Source organism: Haliotis rufescens, unplaced genomic scaffold (genome assembly GCF_023055435.1).
Source record: "Haliotis rufescens isolate VD_foot unplaced genomic scaffold, xgHalRufe1.0.p SCAF_25, whole genome shotgun sequence".
NCBI classification, from domain to species: Eukaryota; Metazoa; Mollusca; class Gastropoda; order Lepetellida; family Haliotidae; genus Haliotis; species Haliotis rufescens.
The window spans coordinates 7,064,809-7,088,740 of record NW_025963946.1 but is presented as its reverse complement, the minus strand read 5'-3'; the positions used below and the strand labels follow the sequence as shown (position 1 = coordinate 7,088,740).

The 23,932-nt window shown below is 41.1% G+C and overlaps 2 protein-coding genes across 10 annotated transcripts in view; one reads left to right on the top strand and one right to left on the bottom strand.

Annotated features, from left to right (window-relative positions):
- The window catches only part of LOC124150038 (rho guanine nucleotide exchange factor 7-like), a 105,223-nt gene extending 82,983 nt beyond the window's left edge, over window positions 1-22,240 (bottom strand). For 3 of the 9 annotated variants that reach the window (XM_048402311.1, XM_048402312.1, XM_048402318.1), the window contains exon 1: window positions 6,831-7,845. In XM_048402311.1, coding sequence (XP_048258268.1) covers window positions 6,831-7,169 — 339 coding nt within the window. In that variant the 5' untranslated portion in view covers window positions 7,170-7,845. Of the gene's footprint in view, window positions 1-6,830; window positions 7,847-22,097 lie in introns of those variants that run through there. The other 6 variants (XM_048402313.1, XM_048402314.1, XM_048402316.1 and 3 more) reach the window with 3 other exon arrangements.
- On the top strand, window positions 10,687-11,427 carry LOC125383618. The gene has a single exon (XM_048402210.1). The coding sequence runs from the start codon at window positions 10,687-10,689 to the stop codon at window positions 11,425-11,427; it is 741 nt and encodes a 246-aa protein (XP_048258167.1).
- Window positions 22,241-23,932: the final 1,692 nt, after the last annotated feature.

The window sequence follows — 23,932 nt, the reverse complement described above, 5'->3', positions numbered from 1 at the left end:
TAAAGGCTCATGACATTGATGACACACAATACCAATCACTTTGGTCCAGAGTTATTTACAGCCCATCGTCATATAGCTGGAATACGGCAAAACACTCCCCCTTATAAGCATACCATAGTTGATCTTAGAGCTAAGATGATCCTAACTCCCATACTTTAACATAGTCTGAGCACTAAGATCACTTTGTGCCAGTATACTGAGGGCAAACATATTACAACACTAAAACCGTGACTACCAATTTTTCAAATTTTTATTTCATTATCTGATTACATCTAGCATAAAGAAATTTTCCCTCAAATTCCACCACTACATCTGCATCTGACTGCAGCAGTGCGGATGCACGCGGGTTATTTGCGGATGCAACTGCTGAAGCTTGCAGACACACAATGACAGGGAGGGCGCCTCGGTCATCAGGAGTGTTCAAGGCTGCATCAACATCCCCCAGAAGATACATGTCGGAAGGATGACTAATGGGATGCTTGAATCTGGCTCCAATCTTCAAGTCTCAGACTCTATTCACACTGATGCTTCATTCATCCAACTGTAATTGAGTCTACTGCAACCCATCTTCCCGAGGCAAGAGAGTTAACTGACTATAAAAGTCCAGTTTCCACCCTTGCTGAGCTAGGCTGGTATTATGGAGTTACATTTTGGCTGGAATAACGAGTCTGTGCATAGTCCAATCAAATTCGCGCAATGAAATCGAAATCCAGTTCGTAATCTGTCGTGCAGATTTCGGTCGATTGCAGGATTTGCAAATCATGGCACTACCAACTCGTTGTCAACAGATATTTTCCAAATTTTTTCATGTTTTTAATGAAGGTGCTCACGTGATTTGATGCATTTCGCGATGTAAGACCCGTCTTATCACAATATAGATCTTGATTATCGATCAGATTGTCTTGATTGGGCGCCTCCATTTTGTTTGAAGAAAATGCAAGTTGTACGAGAGGTGAGATCTGACTGGTCCATAGGAGAGACATAGAAGGGACATTACTCGTAATAGCCACTGATGGCGCTACGATCAGGCCCAGGAATACCAGCCTAGTTCGGCAAGGGTGGAAACTGGACTTTTAAAGAAAGTCAGTTAACTCTCCTGCCTCGGGAAGATGTACAGTCCACTACACCTTAGGAGGAGGATGCAGCAGGGAAGGGTTGGCAAAGTGAATTTGTGGAAAAAACAATAATTTTTTCAAAGTTTAATTTGAATGACTGCAGGTGGAACCCAAAGTGGTGCACTTCTAATATAATTATTGACACAACCGATAACCTGTTCCTAAAATAAAGATTCATAACATTTAAGTCTTAACAGACACTGGGTAGTTAGGATTTGCACCATTGATGTACTCATCAATGTGGGAATCAAACCAGGACCGTCGCCATCATGAGCAAACTGTTTACCCCCTGTGCTAACCCATCAGCTGGCTTCTTAAGTCACCGGTCTGCCTTCACGATACATTTAGTCACCTTTAACAACCATTGTTATACCTCTATTAAGAATCTTGCAATTCCATTGCTGAATCTGCACCATGTGACGAAACAATACATTTCAATGTATACCCTGAAATCATGTTCGTTTGTTTGTTGTTTAATGCCTCACTCAGCAATATTCCAGCTATATGACGGAGGTCTGTAAATAATCAAGTCTGGACCAGACAATCCAGTGATTGATATAATGAGCGTTGGATACGATGACATTCATCAACCAAGTCAGCAAGCATGACCACCTGATCCCGTTAGTCACCTCTTATGAGAAGCATAGTCGCCTTTTACGGCAAGCATGGGTTGCTGAAGACCTATTCTACCCCGGATCTTCACGGGTCTGAAATAATGTGACTGGCCTCGAATATTGACTCAATACATGATCAGTATTTCCCTGTCACATGATGAATATTGACTCGTCTGCTAGCAGACAAGATGGCGTCGTCAAGAGAAATTATTTGTTTAGTCTAGTCTGCTGGGCACTTGCTCTAAACCAGGACCCCTGCAGGGTTAATTCATATTAACCATTGTATTTGTAATAGGTGACTTAGGGACCCGTGAAGATCCGGGGTAGAATAGGTCTTCAGCAACCCAGCAACCCATGGCGACTAACGGGATCTGGTGGTCAGGCTCACTGACTGGGTTTGATGCATGTCATTGATCCCAATTGGGTGGATCGATGCTCATGATATCAATCACTGGATTGTCTGGTCCAGACTCAATTATTTACAGACCGCCGTCATATAGCTGGAATATTGCTGAGTACGGCAACAACAACCAAAAACAAGGTGACTTAGGATATACTTGTATACTCTGAATTGCGGCACCTTCGATGACTCGTCCACCCATGTCCACCCGTGTCCACCCGAGTCCACCCTTTCCCCGATCTGCCCAAGCATTCATCATCAATGGCTGAAGGCACACCAGCATCTGCATCCCCACTTCTCATCGATGCTTAAGTGGATTAACTTACATTGCAATGTTGATTTGTTTCACAACAACCAAATGTCATTCTCAACAGATATTAACTTGAGCGACTTGACAAGTACCAGGAAACAATGAAGTGGAACTATTTGTTAAGTGGACATTAATTTCCTGCAGACTTCCTTCCTGAACATTGTTGTGTACAAGTACCTTGTCTTGTTGTGCATCTCACAATCAGCAGAATCATGCAGGTCAATAACCCATGCTGAATGTTGCCTTACACATAGACTAACACTTCGTCTCTGAAAACATTATTTTTGTAACAGATGCATTTTTTACTTCTACAAAAGACCCTTTCCTCTTCTGCTGGAAACTAGACTTGCTTTTAGTATAGTCAGCTTGAGTGAGTGAGTGAGTATGGTTTAACGCCGCCAGAAATGGGCTTCACACATTGTACCAATGTCAGGAATCGAACCTGGGTCTTCGGCGTGATGAGCAAACGCTTTAACCACTAGGCTACCCGACCGCCCCTCAGCTTGAGAGGCATGGAAGAATTTGTGCAGGTCTAAATTACCTCTTTGGTGAAAGCAACAAGCATGTGTATAGTGATGACAAATCCAGAAACATATTCAAGGCATATCTAGAGTTCAAATCCATGATCATAGCGTCTGGGTTGTTTGAGGTTCACAACCGCCTCCCTGGTCCAGTGGTAGAGCGTCCGCCCGGAGAGCGGAAGGTCCGGAGTTCGATCCCCGGCCGCGTCATACCAAAAGATGTTAAAAGATGGTACTTGTTGTTATCCTGTCTGACGCTCGGCATTAAGGGGCTAAAACAAGGACTGGTCGGCTCGGAGTCAGTATACTGTGTCTGAGTGGGGTATTCATGTTAAACTGCGGCATGGTATCTCAGTGGGCTAGCACTATAAATCGGCATCAGTCTGGTCTAGTACAAGCAGCCACACACACACACACGTGCATGCACGTCGCTATATAAGTGCAATAATCTTGGACGCGACGCTAAACCCCATTTCACCTGACCTCACCTCACAACACTGCATGGGCTGTATTGGAGATATTTGTTTCAGGGTCTGCATGACAGTCTAGGCTAGGCCGCGGAAGGGGAAATAAAATGGTTCAGGGATAGTGACACACAACTACCACACTGATGCATTCCGTTTACTGAACCTTCACCTATGTTTTTTCCTTTAAGAATTTGTTCCCAAAAGAACATTCAAATCTACTTCACATCACAAGAGATATGAGGTATTTGTATCATCCGATGCTGAGAGTGCTGTCAACAGTGCTGTGGTGTCTATCTAATCTCCAGTGATCAGGATGATAGACCACCAAATGCCAGCATCTGTTTAGGCAAGACATGTGTTACCATCTGCCTCTATTGGCACATGGTCCCTATCACAACACTTCCACTGTCACAAGCATCCTTTGTATGTCAGACTGCTGGAACTTCAAGATGATGCAGAGGATGTCAATTCACGAAGTCATGTTTAGCTACTTTGTAAAGTTCATTGCAATCTCCATTGATAAACATTTACATGATATCCTCATAGGGTTCAGATGGGGTCAGATGGGGTCAGATGGGGTCAAGTAAGGTCACAGTCAAGGTCAGCAAGGGTCAAATTGGGTTATGAAGGGCAAGTGAGAATTTTGCAAGGTCAAGGACTTAGATTCTGTGATGAACTGCAGCAAATGAATTAAAAATACTTGTTTCAGTGTTTCGACCTCACATTCAGAAGGCTTAAGCCATGATCGAGGATAAATTTAACAAAAGTTATTTTAGATAAAATGACCTGAACAGCCTGAAGTCTGGTCGAACACAACGAATAAACATTTAAAGGATCCTTTGAGAGGAAACGAAAATGCTCACAATTATTTGTTCTTGTGTCAGATTCTCGTGGACATTTCATGAAATCATAGAATCCTTCCATCAAAGTGAGGCTGAGGATGCTTTGGGGGTTCCAGATCAATACAGGATACAAAGTAACAATTTGACCTGACATAAAAAACATTCCCTTTTAATTTTTCCCCAATTAAAGAGACAATTCTTTTACAAAATCATTTTGAATTTTTTTTTTTAGAAATATCAATATTTCAATTCCGGCCACCAAACATAAAATATTTGGAGAAAATTGTAAACCAAATATTCAAAACTCTTATTTACAAACATGTTTTTTTCTTCAGGAAAATGGCTGTTTCTGTATATCTTCTTTCCAGCAGTGCACTCGGCATATCAATCACACCTTGTCTTACAATTCCTGCTACAAATGATATCCCATATCAGCCCAGGAATGTGAGAGCACCTCACAAAAATATTGAAGAAAGCCCCAAATGTCAGATGAACAGAAAGAGTTATTCCCCATTGTAGCTTGTGGGCTAGTACCGTATTCGACGTAATAAGCGCCCCGCTCTAATAAGCGCCCACGGTGATATTTGCAAATACATTGGCTGGTGAAAAATACCTATTAGCACCCCTTCCGATTGATCAATGTACACAAGACTTATTTATTTGTATATAATACGCATTCATGTGTTATATGCATCCTTAATTATGGGCAATTAAATTCTGGAAAAATGTATCTCTCGTATATAAACATTTCAGGCGGTCAGCATAAACCACAAAATATATCTTTCAACTCTGTTTTTTTCCACCAAAATAATATTCTAATAAGAGCCCTCTATTTCTAATTTTAAGAGCGCCCTGGGCGCTTATTACGTCGAATACGGTATTTGTTGCCCAACATTCACACTGTTAAGGATGCATGTTGTGAGTAATGAGTTTTGGCAACAACAGCCTTTTGTCTACAATATCAGTTACCTTTTTACCATTATCTTTACTTGTTCTGCAAGATATCTTAAAGTACTATTTTCACCACAAGTACTGTTGTCATTCTATTCTCATTCTATTCTCATTCTATTTTCATTCTTCGCAGGCGACTTATTGGGGAAGTTTGGGTTTTTTAAGGTGGGGTGAGGTGAAATGGGGTTTAACGTGATGCTCAAGCTTATTGCACGACACATAGTGACCTGAATGCACGTGAGTTTGTTTGTTTGTTTAACACTGCACTCAGCAATATTCCAGCTACATGACGGCGGTCTGTAAATAATCGAGTCCGGACCAGACAATCCAGTGATTGATATCATGAGCATCGATCCACGTGATTGGGATCGATGACATGCATCAACTAAGTCAGCGAGCCTGACCACCCGATCCCGTTAGTCGCCTTTTACGGTAAGTAAACTTTCATATTTATAAACAGAAGGATCAGGCCTTTCAAATGGTGTACAACATGCTATAGCAAAGATGTTTTTCAAGCAGGTAATTCCTTGATAAATGTAGACTTCATCTATCTCCCCAAAGTCTTTGGGAGCTCTTTAAGTATGTTCATACAGTTCTTGTTGTTTCGCAATGCAGTTAGCAATATTCAAATTGTTTCAAACCAGAGGTCGACATAAGGAACAACATTCCATGCCATCAGGGTAAGGTGACATTCCATTCAATCGCCTGACAACCTGATCCAATTGTCACCGGTCACAATTGATGTACTAGGGACCTATCAGAGATGAAATTTAGCACTAGTTACCTGCTAACCCGGACCAGTTCTGTTAATGTTGAAAGTATTCCAAGGTTTTGTAGAATTTCAGTCATTTTGGGTGTATTACTGTTTGGGCAGGGACGAGTCCAAATTTACTACCCGGGTAACTGACCCCCTATTATCCGACCCTACCTGAGTACCCACTGCAGGTCTCAAGAGTTGGGAACAAAATGTCTGATTGGGAATTGTTTTACAAAGCCCTGGCAAAAACTATTTATGTACATTTATCAAACAATCAGATCATGCGTACACTGAAGTTGACTGAAGCTTTTTCTTTACTCAAACATATACAATTCAAAATGAATGTGTGCATCGTCAGAATGAAATGTGAACCACTGAGCTAGAGTGAGTTTTTGTCATTAAACAATACATGATTGGACTAACCACGGGTCCGGGTAGTCCTCTGGGTACCCGGGTCCTTCTAAGGACAAACCTGACCTGGGTACCCGAGTTACCTGTCCCAGTCCTAATTGCTGTATGTAATCACTGCTCAGGCGTTATTGGTTAATTTCCATCCCTGCCTTTTCTAGTGAGTGAGTATGGTTTTATGCCGCTTTTAGCAATATTCCAGCAATATCACGGCGGGGGACACCAGAAATGGGCTTCACACATTGTATCCATGTCGGGAATCGAAACCCGGGTCTTTGGCGTGACGAACGCTTTAACCACTAGGCTACCCGACCGCCCCATTGCCTTTTCTAACTCGGAATGTGCAAAAGGGTACAATTCTATCAAAAATCAGACATAAACACCAAATATTTATTCAAATCGATTCTTTGCTGTAAAACATGAGACAAAAAATATATCGACTTACCTCATCATTGTTACTTCCCTTGAAATTGTGGACGGCCTTGACATGTTTCGGCATGCCCTCTGACATCTTGATGAACTTGGGCCTGATTGGTGGGGGTGGCGGCGGGGTGGGGTTGTAGTGGGCCACGTACTGTGGGAGCGGGATGATCGACTCTATAGGCTCATAGTCATTCTCAACGCTGTCACGACACGCTTCCTCACAATGGCTGATCTGACTTCCTGTTCCGCTACTTGCACTCGCATCTGCGGGGGAACCCGTGAGAGATGCGATAAAGTCATTTATTTCATTCACGATTTCAATATAGTCATCAGGGTATTCCGAGCTGTCCACCCGACTCATCTTGATCGCAAAAAAATCGATCGATTTTTCAAAAATTAGCTCTGATCATTCACTGGGGCAGAGATTCACAAACGCACCAGTTCAACCTTATACACTTACAAAGGTCAAACTGTCAAGAGAAGGCTTTCTCATCAAGGATATGTAATCCACACACATAAATGACACACGTTTGCCTCCTAACTTAACTAGCCAGTGATGATATACAAATCCCACGTGGAAGGCAAGATAGCACTTTTAATAGCATCCTCGAAAACCTCTCATCCGAAACCTGTTTCCTTGGAATCACATCCACCACGACCAAATTGTCCGGCAGTTTTGAAACTGTGTCACTGACTCACTGTATCAGCTTGGTTAACAGACTCTTCCTATATAGCTCTCTTATCAGCTTTGAACACTACTTCCTCAAAACCTAATCACACACAAAACCATTTTTAAAAAATCACCCAAAAACACAACTCAAACTTTCAGCTGTTTGCAAAACACAATCCTGGAAGGGACACACTGAGCTTAATTTCTCCACAAGATCCAAGTCGGAAATCCTATCCATTGATGTCCAGTTCCTCCTTCACAGGATTAAACAGAAACTCATCCAGGGAAGCCTCCCTTATCCCGACTCCATCACCATACAGTCTCATCAACCATCCACTCTGTCTCCACACTTAGCCAACACACTCACACATCCCTGCTTTCCTAGTAGATATGAGAGCTCGGCTCTGATTGGCTGGGACAACTTTGTGCTAGAGAGTCCCTCACATAGGTTTAATTGAAGATTCTCATCTGCAGGTGCTGACTGTCTTACAAGCTAAAAATAACAGAGACGGAGAGAGGGGAGAGACACCAACAGGACTAGCAGAGAACTGCAAGTGGGTCTTGAGGAACCGGATCCTAGGCAACAAACAGCCTGCTTCAAACTTACTATGGCTTTGCTGTTAAAACTGACAACAAACGGTAAGAATTATAACTTGATTAATCTGAAAGTCTTATGAATTTGATCTGATTTTGCCATGTTTTACACATAAGGTTAAAGTTATTGTACCTGGTGATTTCTGCATAATAAAAATGTTAATCAGAAAAAAAATCTGAAAGCTTTAAAACCATTGACCCACAAGTTTTTACTTTTTCCTCAAAATATGAATATTTACAGCGGTAGAAACTAACATTTTTACTCCACTAGTCCTTATAATGATAACATAGAGCAAAACCTGTAAAAATGGCAATTTTCTACTAGTCCTTATGATACCTTAACTATTGGGCAGTTTGCAAGGACTACAGGACTAGTGTCAATTTCTAACACTGATTTACTCTTTATATAGACCTTAAATGTTCTAGATGAAAATTAAAGTTAACAGACATTTTTCTCCTCAACCATCTGGCCAACTCATAATGATTGCAACATCTGTTAAGAGAATGTTCAGATGAAGAAATGCTCTGACGTGTAAAATAGCTATCACTACAATGACAAAAATATTATGAACAGAAATCAGTGTTAACGCAAGTCTCATCCGGATTCAGCGTAGGCTGTTGGGACCTGTAGTCAGGATGGAGATGGGGAGATTCCGAAGTCGGTATAACCTCATCATGCAATTCACGTCGATAATGATAGGCTGAACTTTACAAGCTGAGCGTTTTTTCCACACCGAGCAGGATAATAATGAGTAGCGTGATGCCGATGGAGACAATTTGGAATATGTGATGTGAGCATTTTGTTATGCGGAGGCAGGTTTCAGCTTGGATGGGGGTATTCTGGATGCAGACTCAAATTGTTGGGATGCTTTCTAATTAGAGACATCTGGTTTGTGTTTGGAATTCCCAGGAACTCATACTTGGTAATGTTAACTTGTTAGGGTTGCCAAATTCTAATGATTTGATTTTTTTAAGGCCAAATTGAAAAGTCATTGGGAAATACATGCAAAAACATGCTAAAAAACTTTTAAAATGTTTTGATAATAAACTTAACTTGGGAACACAGGAAGGACTTGTGTGAATCATTGAATGTTTGGTTAAAGATCAAATTAATACAACCTTTTTCACAGCAGTTACAGTATTATAGTATTAATACAGAATAATACTGTCTCAACATGTTCTAAAGAACTTTTGTTCTCAGCTGATTTGATAAATGAACATACCGTATTTGATGTAATAAGCGCCCTGGGTGCTCTCAAAATTAGAAATAGGGGGCTCTTATTAGAATATTATTTTGGTGGAAAATAAAAACAGAGTTAAAAGATAAATTTTGTTGTTTATGCTGACAGCCTGAAATGTTTATATGCGATAGATATATTTTTCAAGAATTTAATTGCCCATATTTAAGGTGCATATAACACATGAATGCGTATTATACGCGAATAAATAAGTCTTGTGTACATTGATCAATCGGAAAGGGTGCTAATTGGGATTGTTCATTAGCCAATATGTTAGCAAATATCGCCGAGGGTGCTTATTAGAGCAGGGCGCTTATTACGTCGAATAGGGTAAGTGTCACTCCCCAGTGATGTGGGCAGCATGTGGAATACTTCACTTGATTTCCAGGAATATTATTGATGAGAAGCCTATCACAGAACTTCAGTGTATTTCTCAACAGAATAGAAATGTTATTATTCATGAATGTAACATGTTATCTACAACTTTGAAAATTGTAATTATTCAAACAGCCATAATTATTGAGTCCCCAGACTTTATCAATTCTCAATGTGTACATGCACATATGATGCAATATTTTGTGTCTGGTAAAAACAAAGTTGGTCTCCCAGGCGCTAGAGAATACATTAAAGAAAGTCTAGAATGATTTGGCAAGTCTAGATTGCCTCAACTCCATTAACCATTGTTCTGGAATTTTATTTCTTATTTTAAAGATAGATATTTGTAAATAATTTAACTGGACTAAATGTTAGACCTCTCAAGCCACCTTCAACATGAGACACAACCTACAGTCAAATCAACAGACCATGCTCTCAAGCCACCTTTAACATGGGACACAACCTACAGTCAAGTCCAAATACAACGCTCTCAAGCCACCTTTAACATGGGACACAACCTACAGTCAAGTCCACATACCACGCTCTCAAGCCACCTTCAACATGGGACACAACCTACAGTCAAGTCCACATACCACGCTCTCAAGCCACCTTCAACATGGGACACAACCTACAGTCAAGTCCACATACCACACTCTCAAGCCACCTTTAACATAAGACACAACCTACAGTCAAGTCCACATACCACGCTCTCAAGCCACCTTCAACATGGGACACAACCTACAGTCAAGTCCACATACCATGCTCTCAAGCCACCTTTAACATAAGACACAACCTACAGTCAAGTCCACATGCCATGCTCTCAAGCCACCTTTAACATGGGACACAACCTACAGTCAAGTCCACATACCATGCTCTCAAGCCACCTTTAACATGGGACACAACCTACAGTCAAGTCCACACACCACGCTCTCAAGCCACCTTTAACATGGGACACAACCTACAGTCAAGTCCACACACCACGCTCTCAAGCCACCTTTAACATGGGACACAACCTACAGTCAAGTCCACACACCAGGCTCTCAAGCCACCTTCAACATAAGACACAACCTACAGTCAAGTCCACATACCACGCTCTCAAGCCACCTTTAACATGGGACACAACCTACAGTCAAGTCCACATACCATGCTCTCAAGCCACCTTTAACATGGGACACAACCTACAGTCAAGTCCACACTCTCAAGCCACCTTCAACATGGGACACAACCTACAGTCAAGTCCACACTCTCAAGCCACCTTCAACATGGGACACAACCTACAGTCAAGTCCACATACCACGCTCTCAAGCCACCTTCAACATAAGACACAACCTACAGTCAAGTCCACATACCACGCTCTCAAGCCACCTTTAACATGGGACACAACCTACAGTCAAGTCCACATACCATGCTCTCAAGCCACCTTTAACATGGGACACAACCTACAGTCAAGTCCACACTCTCAAGCCACCTTCAACATGGGACACAACCTACAGTCAAGTCCACACTCTCAAGCCACCTTCAACATGGGACACAACCTACAGTCAAGTCCACATACCACGCTCTCAAGCCACCTTCAACATAAGACACAACCTACAGTCAAGTCCACAGACCACACTCTCAAGCCACCTTTAACATGGGACACAACCTACAGTCAAGTCCACATACCACGCTCTCAAGCCACCTTTAACATAAGACACAACCTACAGTCAAGTCCACAGACCACACTCTCAAGCCACCTTTAACATGGGACACAACCTACAGTCAAGTCCACAGACCACACTCTCAAGCCACCTTTAACATGGGACACAACCTACAGTCAAGTCCACATACCACACTCTCAAGCCACCTTTAACATAAGACACAACCTACAGTCAAGTCCAAATACCACGCTCTCAAGCCACCTTCAACACAAGACACAACCTACAGTCAAGTCCACACACCATGCTCTCAAGCCACCTTTAACATGGGACACAACCTACAGTCAAGTCCACACACCACGCTCTCAAGCCACCTTTAACATGGGACACAACCTACAGTCAAGTCCACACACCACGCTCTCAAGCCACCTTTAACATGGGACACAACCTACAGTCAAGTCCACACACCACGCTCTCAAGCCACCTTTAACATGGGACACAACCTACAGTCAAGTCCACACTCTCAAGCCACCTTCAACATAAGACACAACCTACAGTCAAGTCCACAGACCACACTCTCAAGCCACCTTTAACATGGGACACAACCTACAGTCAAGTCCACATACCACGCTCTCAAGCCACCTTCAACATAAGACACAACCTACAGTCAAGTCCACAGACCACACTCTCAAGCCACCTTTAACATGGGACACAACCTACAGTCAAGTCCACATACCATGCTCTCAAGCCACCTTTAACATGGGACACAACCTACAGTCAAGTCCAAATACCACGCTCTCAAGCCACCTTTAACATAAGACACAACCTACAGTCAAGTCCACATACCATGCTCTCAAGCCACCTTTAACATGGGACACAACCTACAGTCAAGTCCACACACCACGCTCTCAAGCCACCTTTAACATGGGACACAACCTACAGTCAAGTCCACACACCACGCTCTCAAGCCACCTTTAACATGGGACACAACCTACAGTCAAGTCCACACACCACGCTCTCAAGCCACCTTCAACATAAGACACAACCTACAGTCAAGTCCACATACCACGCTCTCAAGCCACCTTTAACATGGGACACAACCTACAGTCAAGTCCACATACCACGCTCTCAAGCCACCTTTAACATGGGACACAACCTACAGTCAAGTCCACATACCATGCTCTCAAGCCACCTTTAACATGGGACACAACCTACAGTCAAGTCCACACTCTCAAGCCACCTTCAACATGGGACACAACCTACAGTCAAGTCCACACTCTCAAGCCACCTTCAACATGGGACACAACCTACAGTCAAGTCCACATATCACGCTCTCAAGCCACCTTCAACATAAGACACAACCTACAGTCAAGTCCACAGACCACACTCTCAAGCCACCTTTAACATGGGACACAACCTACAGTCAAGTCCACATACCACGCTCTCAAGCCACCTTTAACATAAGACACAACCTACAGTCAAGTCCACAGACCACACTCTCAAGCCACCTTTAACATGGGACACAACCTACAGTCAAGTCCACATACCACGCTCTCAAGCCACCTTCAACATAAGACACAACCTACAGTCAAGTCCACAGACCACACTCTCAAGCCACCTTTAACATGGGACACAACCTACAGTCAAGTCCACATACCACACTCTCAAGCCACCTTTAACATAAGACACAACCTACAGTCAAGTCCAAATACCACGCTGTCAAGCCACCTTCAACATAAGACACAACCTACAGTCAAGTCCACACACCATGCTCTCAAGCCACCTTTAACATGGGACACAACCTACAGTCAAGTCCACATACCACGCTCTCAAGCCACCTTTAACATGGGACACAACCTACAGTCAAGTCCACACACCACGCTCTCAAGCCACCTTTAACATGGGACACAACCTACAGTCAAGTCCACACACCACCTTTAACATGGGACACAACCTACAGTCAAGTCCACACACCACGCTCTCAAGCCACCTTCAACATAAGACACAACCTACAGTCAAGTCCACATACCACGCTCTCAAGCCACCTTTAACATGGGACACAACCTACAGTCAAGTCCACACTCTCAAGCCACCTTTAACATGGGACACAACCTACAGTCAAGTCCATACTCTCAAGCCACCTTTAACATCGCACAAACCGGAATTCTATCCTGATGCAGTTAAAAGTAAGAAGATGGCCTCACATCCACTGATTCACATTACAGGCAGTACTGTAACCCTATCCCTACACTATAGCTCCACAACAGCCCTCCTCCATACACACAGCAGCCTACTTGAGAACAACCCTCAATCCCGATGATGCACATCCTGAAAGTGCTGGTTCCACATGCAACATTCCCATTACACTGGGGCTTTCAGGAACCATTGTTGCGGACATTATTACGTAGAGAAAGGTTCTCGTGTCTGGCTTGCGATATGAAATGTATGTATACTCCCCAGGGAGCAGAGAATGGGAATTTGACGTATCGGATGAGGTAACAATCTCCTGCTGGCGTGTAGCTCTGTGTTGTTGCTGTGGAACTGTATCGTTATTGCAGGTATTAGGCTAATCCAATTTAATTTCTTGTTTATTATGATCATGATTATGTTTTCCGGTACAGTTTGCATACAAATATACAAATCTGTTGTTTTCCAGTGTGCTATGGGCACTCCATTTAGAAGGTGTGCCCCTTGGAATACAACAGTGCAAAAAGAATACTTATGATCCATCTTCTTTACTTTGTTTGTTGTTTAACACCGCACTCAGCAATATTCAAGCTATATGACGGTGGTCTGTAAGTAATCGAGTCTGGACCAGACAATCCAGTGATTGATATCGTGAGCAATTGGGATCGGTAACATGCATCAACCAAGTCAGTGAGTCTGACCTCCCGATCCCGTTAGTCGCCTCTTACGACAAGCATAGTCGTCTTTTACGTCAAGTATGGGTTGCTGAAGACCTATTCTACCCCGGATCTTCAAGGGCCTCTTCTATACTGGTGAATGTCATTTAAAACCATTAGCTAGATAATAAGCAGTTGTAAAAGAGAAAGTTTGGCATATTTCCTTTCCATCTAGATTGACAACACCCCTTTCAATTTCAGAATCCCTGGGTTTATAGTGTCAATCCTACTGTGGTTAAGCATGTTAAGCATGTTTATTTGCTACATACTTGTCAGAGTTACAGATAAGATGCGTATTTGTGTAAAATACCCCTCCCCCCCTCTAATATTCAAAACCCAATTACTTTCAATTAACTTGGGTACAGAAACACATGCATTAAATGAAAAACTCAAATGTATAAAAACAGCTCGCATAAATACCCAATGAAGATATCTCAGCATGCGTACAGAGGAGCCAATTTCCAAAACACAAGCTAATTTACTTTCCGAGTCAAGCCTATATATTTAGAACAGTTATATACATCTAAAACATTATTTCATTTTTTTAAATCTTAAAATGTTCACTAATTTTGGGAAATACCCAAGAGAGGGATGAATAGATGAGTGAAAAAATATTGGTTACCCAATGAAAAATGTAATACCCCAATTACAACAGAAACCCTAGAGTAAAAAACTCAATTGCTCAAAAAGTTATCTGGAGCTTTGCTTGTCCATTTCACTTGTGTGAAATATGTGAAAAGCCCCAAGAAACTTGTTCAAAAGGTATTTTTGTTCTAAAAAAATCAAAAAATTTAAAAGTGACTTTAGGCACCGGAATGTATTCTAAACAAGCCATTATCATCATTATCAACTTAACCAAAATGGCACTCCAAATTTTAACACAAGGAATTTGGAACCCAATTCAAAGTTTAAAGAATTCAGCCACATTATTATCAAGTCTCCCCGTTCCTATCCCACATCCTCTGCCGAAGCTGCAGTCTGGCAAATCAATTACAAGAAAGCATCTGGCATCCATTCCACCAAGCAGCACCTCAACACCGCTCCTCCAGGCCTACCTACAAGTTCAACTTTCATCAAGGGAGATCTCTCACCCAGTGGACAGCACTACCTTTATCAAGTCCGCATCAAGCAGATTCCTATCAAGTTCAGCATTCTGAGTCAAGGTTGGTGCAGATTTGATGGGCTTCTGATGGGCCATTGGTTCATTATATGTGGTGGTGTTGATTTGTATATCTGCTGTATGTCATTTATTGTGTTTGTTGTTGATTACACGCCTTGTTTACGAGACGGAGAGCTATTTTGGATGTACGTAGAAATTCCACCTGGTAGTGTAGTAAAAAGGATTTCATGACAAGTTTCAGTAAACCAGTTCTCCTGATAAACGATGTATCTGATCTTTGACTGTCCAATCTAAATTAAGGATGAGTTGGTTCTGGAGCCAATCAAATGTAAACTTCTGAAATACCGTATTTGATGTAATAAGAGCCCATGGCGATATTTGCTAATATATTGGCTAGTGAACAATCCCAATTAGCACCCCTTCCGATTGATCAATGTACACAATACTTATTTATTCGTGTATAATATGCACTCGTGTGTTATATGCACCCTTAAATTATGGGCAATTAAATTCTGGGAAAATATATCTGTCATGTAAAATACACACAGACTTTTATTTTGTATGAGTTCAGGCTCTCAGCATAAACCACAAAATTCACGATCTTTCAACTGTTTTTTTCATCACAATTATATTCTAATAAGGGACCCCTATTTCTAATTTTGAGAGCGCCCTGGGCGCTTATTACGTCAAATACAGTACATCTGTTTTATTTTCGGACCAGGGGCTCGAGATAATGTTTTGATTTACTGTATTTATTTATGTTATCATTCACATTGGGTATTGCTAGTTTTTTAACGCATTCAGTACATTTTTATTACTTGGGTCTTGTCTATTGACATTTGTAATCAATGTAGACCTTTTTTTTAATTAATTCTCGTTTAATGATTTTTCAGGTTCCTCCTTATTTGTGTGTGGTGCCCCAAGTGTAGACTAACATCTAGTTTTTTCTCAATCTCATTAAAATGAGATCTTAGTTCTCGCTACCACTAAACAAAGATCTGAGGACCTCCCATTACCTCAAAACTGACCTTTTTCACAATTGCGTTTTAATCAAACTTGATCTGATGATAATTTTGCATCAGAACAATCGCATGCACTGATGATGTATCAGCTGCTGTTTTTAAACTTCCTGTCTGTAATGTCATGTGACTGATCATGTTATGCATCTATTCTCAACCATCTTCCTGAGGCAGGGGAGTTAACTGACTTTAAAATGTCCAGTTTCCACCCTTGCCGAACTAGGCTGGAATTACTAGGCTCGATCGTTGCGGCACCAATTGCGTTGCGTTGGCTATCACCAATTATGTCCCTTCTAAGCCTCTCCTATGGACCAATCAGATTCCACCTCTTGTATTACTTGCGTTTGCTTCACACAAAATCTGATCTGATCGATAATCAACATCTATATTGTGATAAAACGGGCTTACATCGCCAAATGCATCAAACCACGTGAGCACCTTGATTAGAAACATGAAAGGATTTGGAAAATATCTACTGACAACGAATTGGCGATGCACATGTTTTGCAAACCCTGCAATCAATCGAAATCTGCACGACAGTTTACGAACCGGATTTTGATTTTGGTGCGCGATTTTGATTGGACTATGCATAGACTCGTTAGTCCAGACAAAACGTAACTCCATAATACCAGCCTAGTTCGGCAAGGGTGGAAACTGGACTTTTATAGGCTTTAACCACTAGGCTACCCGAGCGCCCCATTTCGGACACTGACTGAAGGTTTGAGGAACAGTGTTTGAATGCACTTTTAAGCAATGTGTGACTGTATAGTGACATTTGAAATATTCAAGAAGTAAGAAATGACTGATTTTCAAAAAAAGGTTTGAGCAAGAAAAGGGCTGCAGTAGTTGAATTTCAAAACACCACATACATTCCACAAAAACAACAACCAGTAAGATTTGACATTCATGAAAGACAGACATGTCATCCCACAAGTATTGATCAGCTCACACAACTTCCTGACTCCTACCAGCGCCTACCAGCTCTTACTCAGAAATCCATGTATCGAGAATGATTTCCCAGCTCTGACGTTACCATGAGAACCTGCCTCACCTTTTGCTTCTTCGTCAAAATGAAAGTACAGGTTACACATGTGTACACATTCGTGATACATCGCTCGTACCTCACACAGCGACTGGGTCACTCCATATCTACATCACTGGCCAAAGGTACTGGCGATTACACTGATTGGCTTGATAACCGGGATAACTGATGCTGACAGCGACACATGACTTAAGGGACCGACCACCTGGTATTCTGGGGGGCTGCATTTTGTATGGAGACTGGCTATTTTTTTAGCTGCCATCGGAAAACAAATTATTTTTTAATTGAAACTATGAGTCTAAATAATTTTAAAATAATAAAAACAATTTTTCTCTTTTGACTGCACCCCTTCATATGACACAGATTATATGTACTAAGTTTGAGATGAATCCACCGAATAGTTTAAGAGAAATCGCGCGGACAAAGTTTTCGGACGGACCATCTTCCCGAGGCAAGAGAGTTAACTGACTATAAAAGTCCAGTTTCCACCCTTGCCGAACTAGGCTGGTATTATGGAGTTACATTTTGGCTGGACTAACGAGTCTATTAAAATAATCCAATCAAAATCGCGTACCGAAATCCGATTCGTAAAGAAAGATTAGAGATTTCGGTCGACTGCAGGATTTGCAAAGCATGTGCACCGCTAACTCGTTGTCTAAATCTTTTCATGTTTTTAATCAAGGTGCTCACGTGATTTGATGCACTTCGCGATATAAGACTCGTTTTATCACAATATAGATCTTGATTATCGATCAGATCGTCTTGACTGGGCGCCACAATCTTGTTTGAAGCAAATACAAGTGATACGAGAGGTGGAATCTGATTGGTCAATAGGAGAGGCATAGAAAGGACATAACTCGTAAAAGTGTTTGGTGGCGCTACGATCGAGCCCAGGAATTCCAGCCTAGTTCGGCAAGGGTGGAAACTGGACTTTTAAAGTCAGTTAACTCTCTTGCCTCGGGAAGATGCGGACGGACGGGCCCTTGGTATAACTATATACCTCCTTCACAAGCATTTTATCAAATTGTGTTAACTCAAACACTCAGGCAGTGCTTGACACGGGTCAGTGGTCCATAGGACCACCACCAAAAAAATCTACTGATCCTGTTGGATCTCTTCTAGACACAATGGTGCTTAGAGTTTACACGATCTATTGCCGATTTCAAAAGTTGTAATAACTTAAATTACTTTGTTTGTCCCCAAAACAACAAAAGGCCACCGAACCACCATTTATTTGATTATACTGGTTCTTAAGAAAATATACTTGACTCGGACCAGCAGACCAGCGTTCGTGTCAAGCACTGTCAGGTGAGACTACATATTTTTTAAGATGCTTTGAATTCCAGCATTATCATGATTTTTTTTAAGCTTTTTGCTACAGTAATGACAAGAGGATTTATATATATACACGGATTCAAAATCAATTGACACACAATGAGGTCAACTTGGGCACACAGCATTGGGTACACTTGATTGGGTGCACAAGGACGGTCTTATTCAAAATACAATATGGCACTATGTTAATCAAGGTTTTCTTTTCGATAGGCAGGGAAAAATAATTTCAGATGAGTTATTAATCATTGTTAAACATGTTAAAGTCAAACATATTTTTTAATATTTTCAGTACCATTTGTTTACAAATATTTGGTTTATTGTTGAATACATTTAATAAAAAATAATTTATCAAGCATATTGTAGCGATTACTTGAAATAAAAAAACATGGTATCCCCAAAAGTGAGCATTATGTCGACACTGATGACACCAAGCCAATCTAAGGGAGGTAATTCACTCAGCTCTACTGCTTGAGCCAGGCCTATCACCCTCTTCAGTTAATCCATGATCAAAATGGACGCATCACATCATTATATCTTGTCTGGTACTTGTTGTTACCCTGCCTGGTGCTCGGCATTAAGGGACTACAACAAGGACTAGTCGGCTCGGAATCAGTATACTGTGTCTGAGTGGGGATTCATGTTAAACTGCGGCATGGTATCTCAGTGGGCTAGCACTATAAATCAGCATCAGTCCTGACTAGCACACGCAGACACACACACACACACACACACACACACGTGTATGCACATCGCTATTTTAGTGCAATAATCTTGGAAGCGATGATAAACCTCATTTCACCTCACCTCTGATAATCACGAATTAAAACCACAAATTTTCAGCAGTCAGTACAGTTTTACCATGTATAGACTTGTGCATATTTAAAGAATTTCAGTGTGATCCTGATGGCAAATACAAGACAACATTTCATACAGTACAAATATACCGTATTCGACGTAATAAGCGCCCAGGGCGCTCTCAAAATTAGAAATAGAGAGCTCTTATTTGAATATTATTTTGTTGAAAAAAACATAGTTAAAAGATAAACTTCTTGGTTTATGCTGACAGCCTGAAATGTTTATATATGACAGATATATTTTTCAAGAATTTATTTGCCCATGATAAAGGGTGTATATAACACACGAGTGCGTATAATACGCGAATAAATAGGTCTTGTGTACATTGATCAATCTGAAGGGGTGCTAATTGGGTTTGTTCACTAGCCAATATTAGCAAATATCGCCATGGGCGCTTATTAGAGCGGGGCGCTTATTACGTCGAATACGGTACATCTTAATTGAAGGACATATATTAACATAACCAACATATGCCCACGTCAATATTGGGCCTTAAAGGGTGTCGTGAAATATATAGTTCAGGATGGTAGGTAAATATTTCAGATTTATTTTTATTGCCATATAAACAACAAACAAACAAACTTAAAAAAGAAGGCTAGATGTTTCTGCTCGACATTATACATGTGGTTATTATATTCACACAAGTTTTTCCCCAATTTTAGGCCATTACACAATATATCTCTTCAGATAAAGAATAAATATATACGCTTATTGAATATAGTTCTATCTAAGACCTTGTTAAAATGTGGAAGATTGTTGTTTTCACTGCAGCAAGGGTGAAAATGAGATATGAGCATTCCAGCTGATAAAAACAGAAATGTTGGATTTATTAGGAATACACCAAATAAACCTGGGACTGTGAATTATGGTAATGGAGTAAAGTACAGCTGTTAAATTCCATGGTCTAATACATGTTGGTGATTTTGTGGCTTTAAATGAATGCTAAGAATGTACCGTATTCGACGTAATAAGCGCCCAGGGCGCTCTCAAAATTAGAAATAGGGGGCTCTTATTAGAATACTATTTTGGTGGAAAAAACAGAGTTGAAAGATACATTTCGTGGTTGATGTTGACAGCCTGAAATGTTTATATACGACAGATATATTTTATCAGAATTTAATTGCCAATAATTAAGGGTGCATATAACACACGAGTGCGTATTATAAGCGAATAAATAAGTCTTGTGTACATTGATCAATCGGAGGGGGTGCTAATCTGAATTGTTCACCAGCCAATATACGAGCAAGTATCGCCGTGGGCGCTTATTAGAGCGGGGCGCTTATTACGTCGAATACGGTAATTGTATTTTGTCCTATGCTCATACCAGGTTTTGAATTCAACATGGAACTTGGAAATCTAGTAACCACATCAAGCATTCAGTTATGTCTCTGAATGAATGTAAAATATATTTACATCTCACATGCATATTTTACATTATTGTTAGAGTATTGATAAAACTCCAATAGAATGTTTCTCTTCATATATATTTCAAATACCTGCTCGAGATTTCTTTAAGTTTTTTGTATTTCAGGGAAGTGGTTGAAATAAAGAAATTGAGTGAGTGAGTATGGTTTTACGCCACTTTTAGCAATATTCCAGCAATATCACGTCGGGGGACACCAGAAATGGGCTTCACACATTGTACCCATGTGGGAAATCGAACCTGGGTCTTCGGTGTGATGAGCGGACCGTTTAACCACATGCGACCACCCCCAAAACCAAAGAAAAAAGACTCTGGCAATCAATAATGATAAAAAATAACCTTGGATTTTATATTGAGATAAGATATTTTTTTAGCTACATCTACAAAACCAGATAGGTTTTTTTAATTTAAAGCTATGAGCCTGAAGATAAACACCTTGAAACAATGTCATGTTTTGGCCGGCAATTACGGTTTTTTTCACTAATCTGAAGCAAATTAGCTTTTTCAAGAAATTTCGGCAGCAGTTTATTTTATTCGATAAAATCCCAGGCCACCACACTCCTCAGAATATCAAATGGTGCCCCAACAGCTTTTAGTTTAACCCATCTATTCAGCACGTTCAGTGATATTGTTCAATGATAGGCTATTCTTCAGTGATATTCTTCAGGGATACTGCGAGAATAGCAAAAAAAGATGAGGAAGCAGGTGGAAAGAAATCTTGGTGATAAGTAGTCTTGAATACAAAATAAACTCTCAACAAATGGAAATATCGATCTTATTTTTGGAGGTTATGATAATAAATCGAGTAAAAATATACATTTACGTGAACAACCCGCATCAAAAGACCCAGGGAACCGATCCGCACAGTCCAATCGTATAAAATGCATCGTAGAATTAATGTTTACGTTTTACGAACAAATGATCATTGTTTGAAAGGTGTTTGAATCAAAACATTTACTCTCCCCTGCACTGACAAATCAAATGTCAAATCCACTTTCGAGTCAATGGGTGAGGCCTTTATCGGGACCTGTATGTTTGCACCTGCCGCATCGGGCTAAATACACCTACCAGTACTTACCCAAACGAGTAGCCCTGAAATCCGACACCTCAAGAGGCGTCTGGGTTCAATTGGAAAGATGTAATCAACACCAATTCGCTTCAAACGGATTAAAATTGATGGAGATGCCAGAATATGGCTACCGATGACGTCATTCCGTAATAAAGCCAGGAGAACGATCAAAGGGGAGTAACTCGGGACAGCAGGTGCCCGTTTGGCTTGGGAATGCGTCATCGTCGGATCTTAATACGCTATGATTCATAGAGGAGCAAAATTGGCGATATGTTTTGTAGATTCTAAGAATAAATTTGCATGATAACGTTAATAGAATTAACCTACATGTGTGAAATCATCAATAGATAAACAACGCTCATAGGATCACAGTGGCTTGTAACGCAAAAATTAGCAGCCACATATATATGTCACAAACAGGGGTCAAAGTACCACATAGATTCTTTTGTATAGTACCATGATTCTGTTAGTAACCATATATATATATATATTGCTGATAATTTTTGCGTTACAAGCTCCTGTGCGCAGGATAACAAAAACATCCATAAAAAAGAATACACGAAGCTTGAAATGACCCAACGAAATCAGCGAAATAAGGCAATAACATAGCTACTAGTTCATCGCAAAACACACTTATTCTATTTAAACAAATAAAAATAATGCTGAGCAATGAGAAATGGAAATGTCTTCATGGTCAGGTCACGAAATGAGATAACACGGAGGTTGGGAGGGGGGACGCGAAAAAGTATCATAATTATGGGAGGGGTGTGTGTGTGTGTGTGTGTGTGTGGGCGGGGTGGGGTGGGGGTGGGGGGGGTGGGGGGGGGGGGGGGGGGGGTGGTGCATCATGAAAAAAGTGACAATTCGTTTTAATTAAAAAGGTTATAAGTCTGCACAATATTTTGGGGAGGGGTGTCAAAATGTTACACATTATGGGCGGGAGCAGCATAATTTAATGGACCTTAGACCAATCTCACCGCCGCCAAATCCACTTGAGATATCGATCCTATTATTTATATAAATACAACGTTTTATCAACCATATCCTTGAATTGTACCGCTGTCACGCATTTTACGACTGAAGCTAATGACTGAATATCCTTTTGTTCCACTCCTAAATGAAAAGATATCTGCAATTACGACAGGGCATCACGCTTTAGAATTTATGCCCAAATAAGGAATCGGACCGGATTTTGGTCGTGACGGCGAACGCTTTAAACAACCCATAGCCTTAACAAAATATGCGGAGTAAGTCAACATGTTTATTTATCATGCCATTGCGTTTGGCACACTGGGCATTTTATGATTTAATAGACCGCCTCCGTGGTCTAGTGGTAGAGCGTCGGGGGGTCGATCCCCGGCCTCGTCATACCAAAAGACGATAAAAGATGGTACCTCATCTTACGCTGTCTGGCGCTCGGCATTAAGGGGCTAAAACAAGGACTGGTCGGCTCGGAGTCAGTATACTGTGTTTGAGTGGGGTATTCATGTTAAACTTGTGGCATGGTATCTCAGTGGGCTAGCACTATAAATCGGCATCAGTCCGGACTAGTACAAGCAGCCACACAAACACACACACACGCACATGCACGTCGCTATATAAGTGACATAATCTTGGACGCGACGTTAAACCCCATTTCACCTCACATCACTACTACTACTACTACTACTACTACTACTACTACTACTACACACTACTACTACTACTACTACTACTACTACTACTGAGAGCAGATAATGAGCCTAACCAGCCTGATTGTGCCAGCATCACCCAAACCCTCTTCGCTGCATATTTATCATAATCTGTAGATAATAATAAAGTGTCGGGCAGGACCGAAGCCCAAG

Excerpts from the sequence above, each read along its gene's own strand:
- LOC125383618 (XM_048402210.1), top strand. The coding sequence starts at position 10,687 with ATGGGACACAACCTACAGTCAAGTCCACACACCAGGCTCTCAAGCCAC.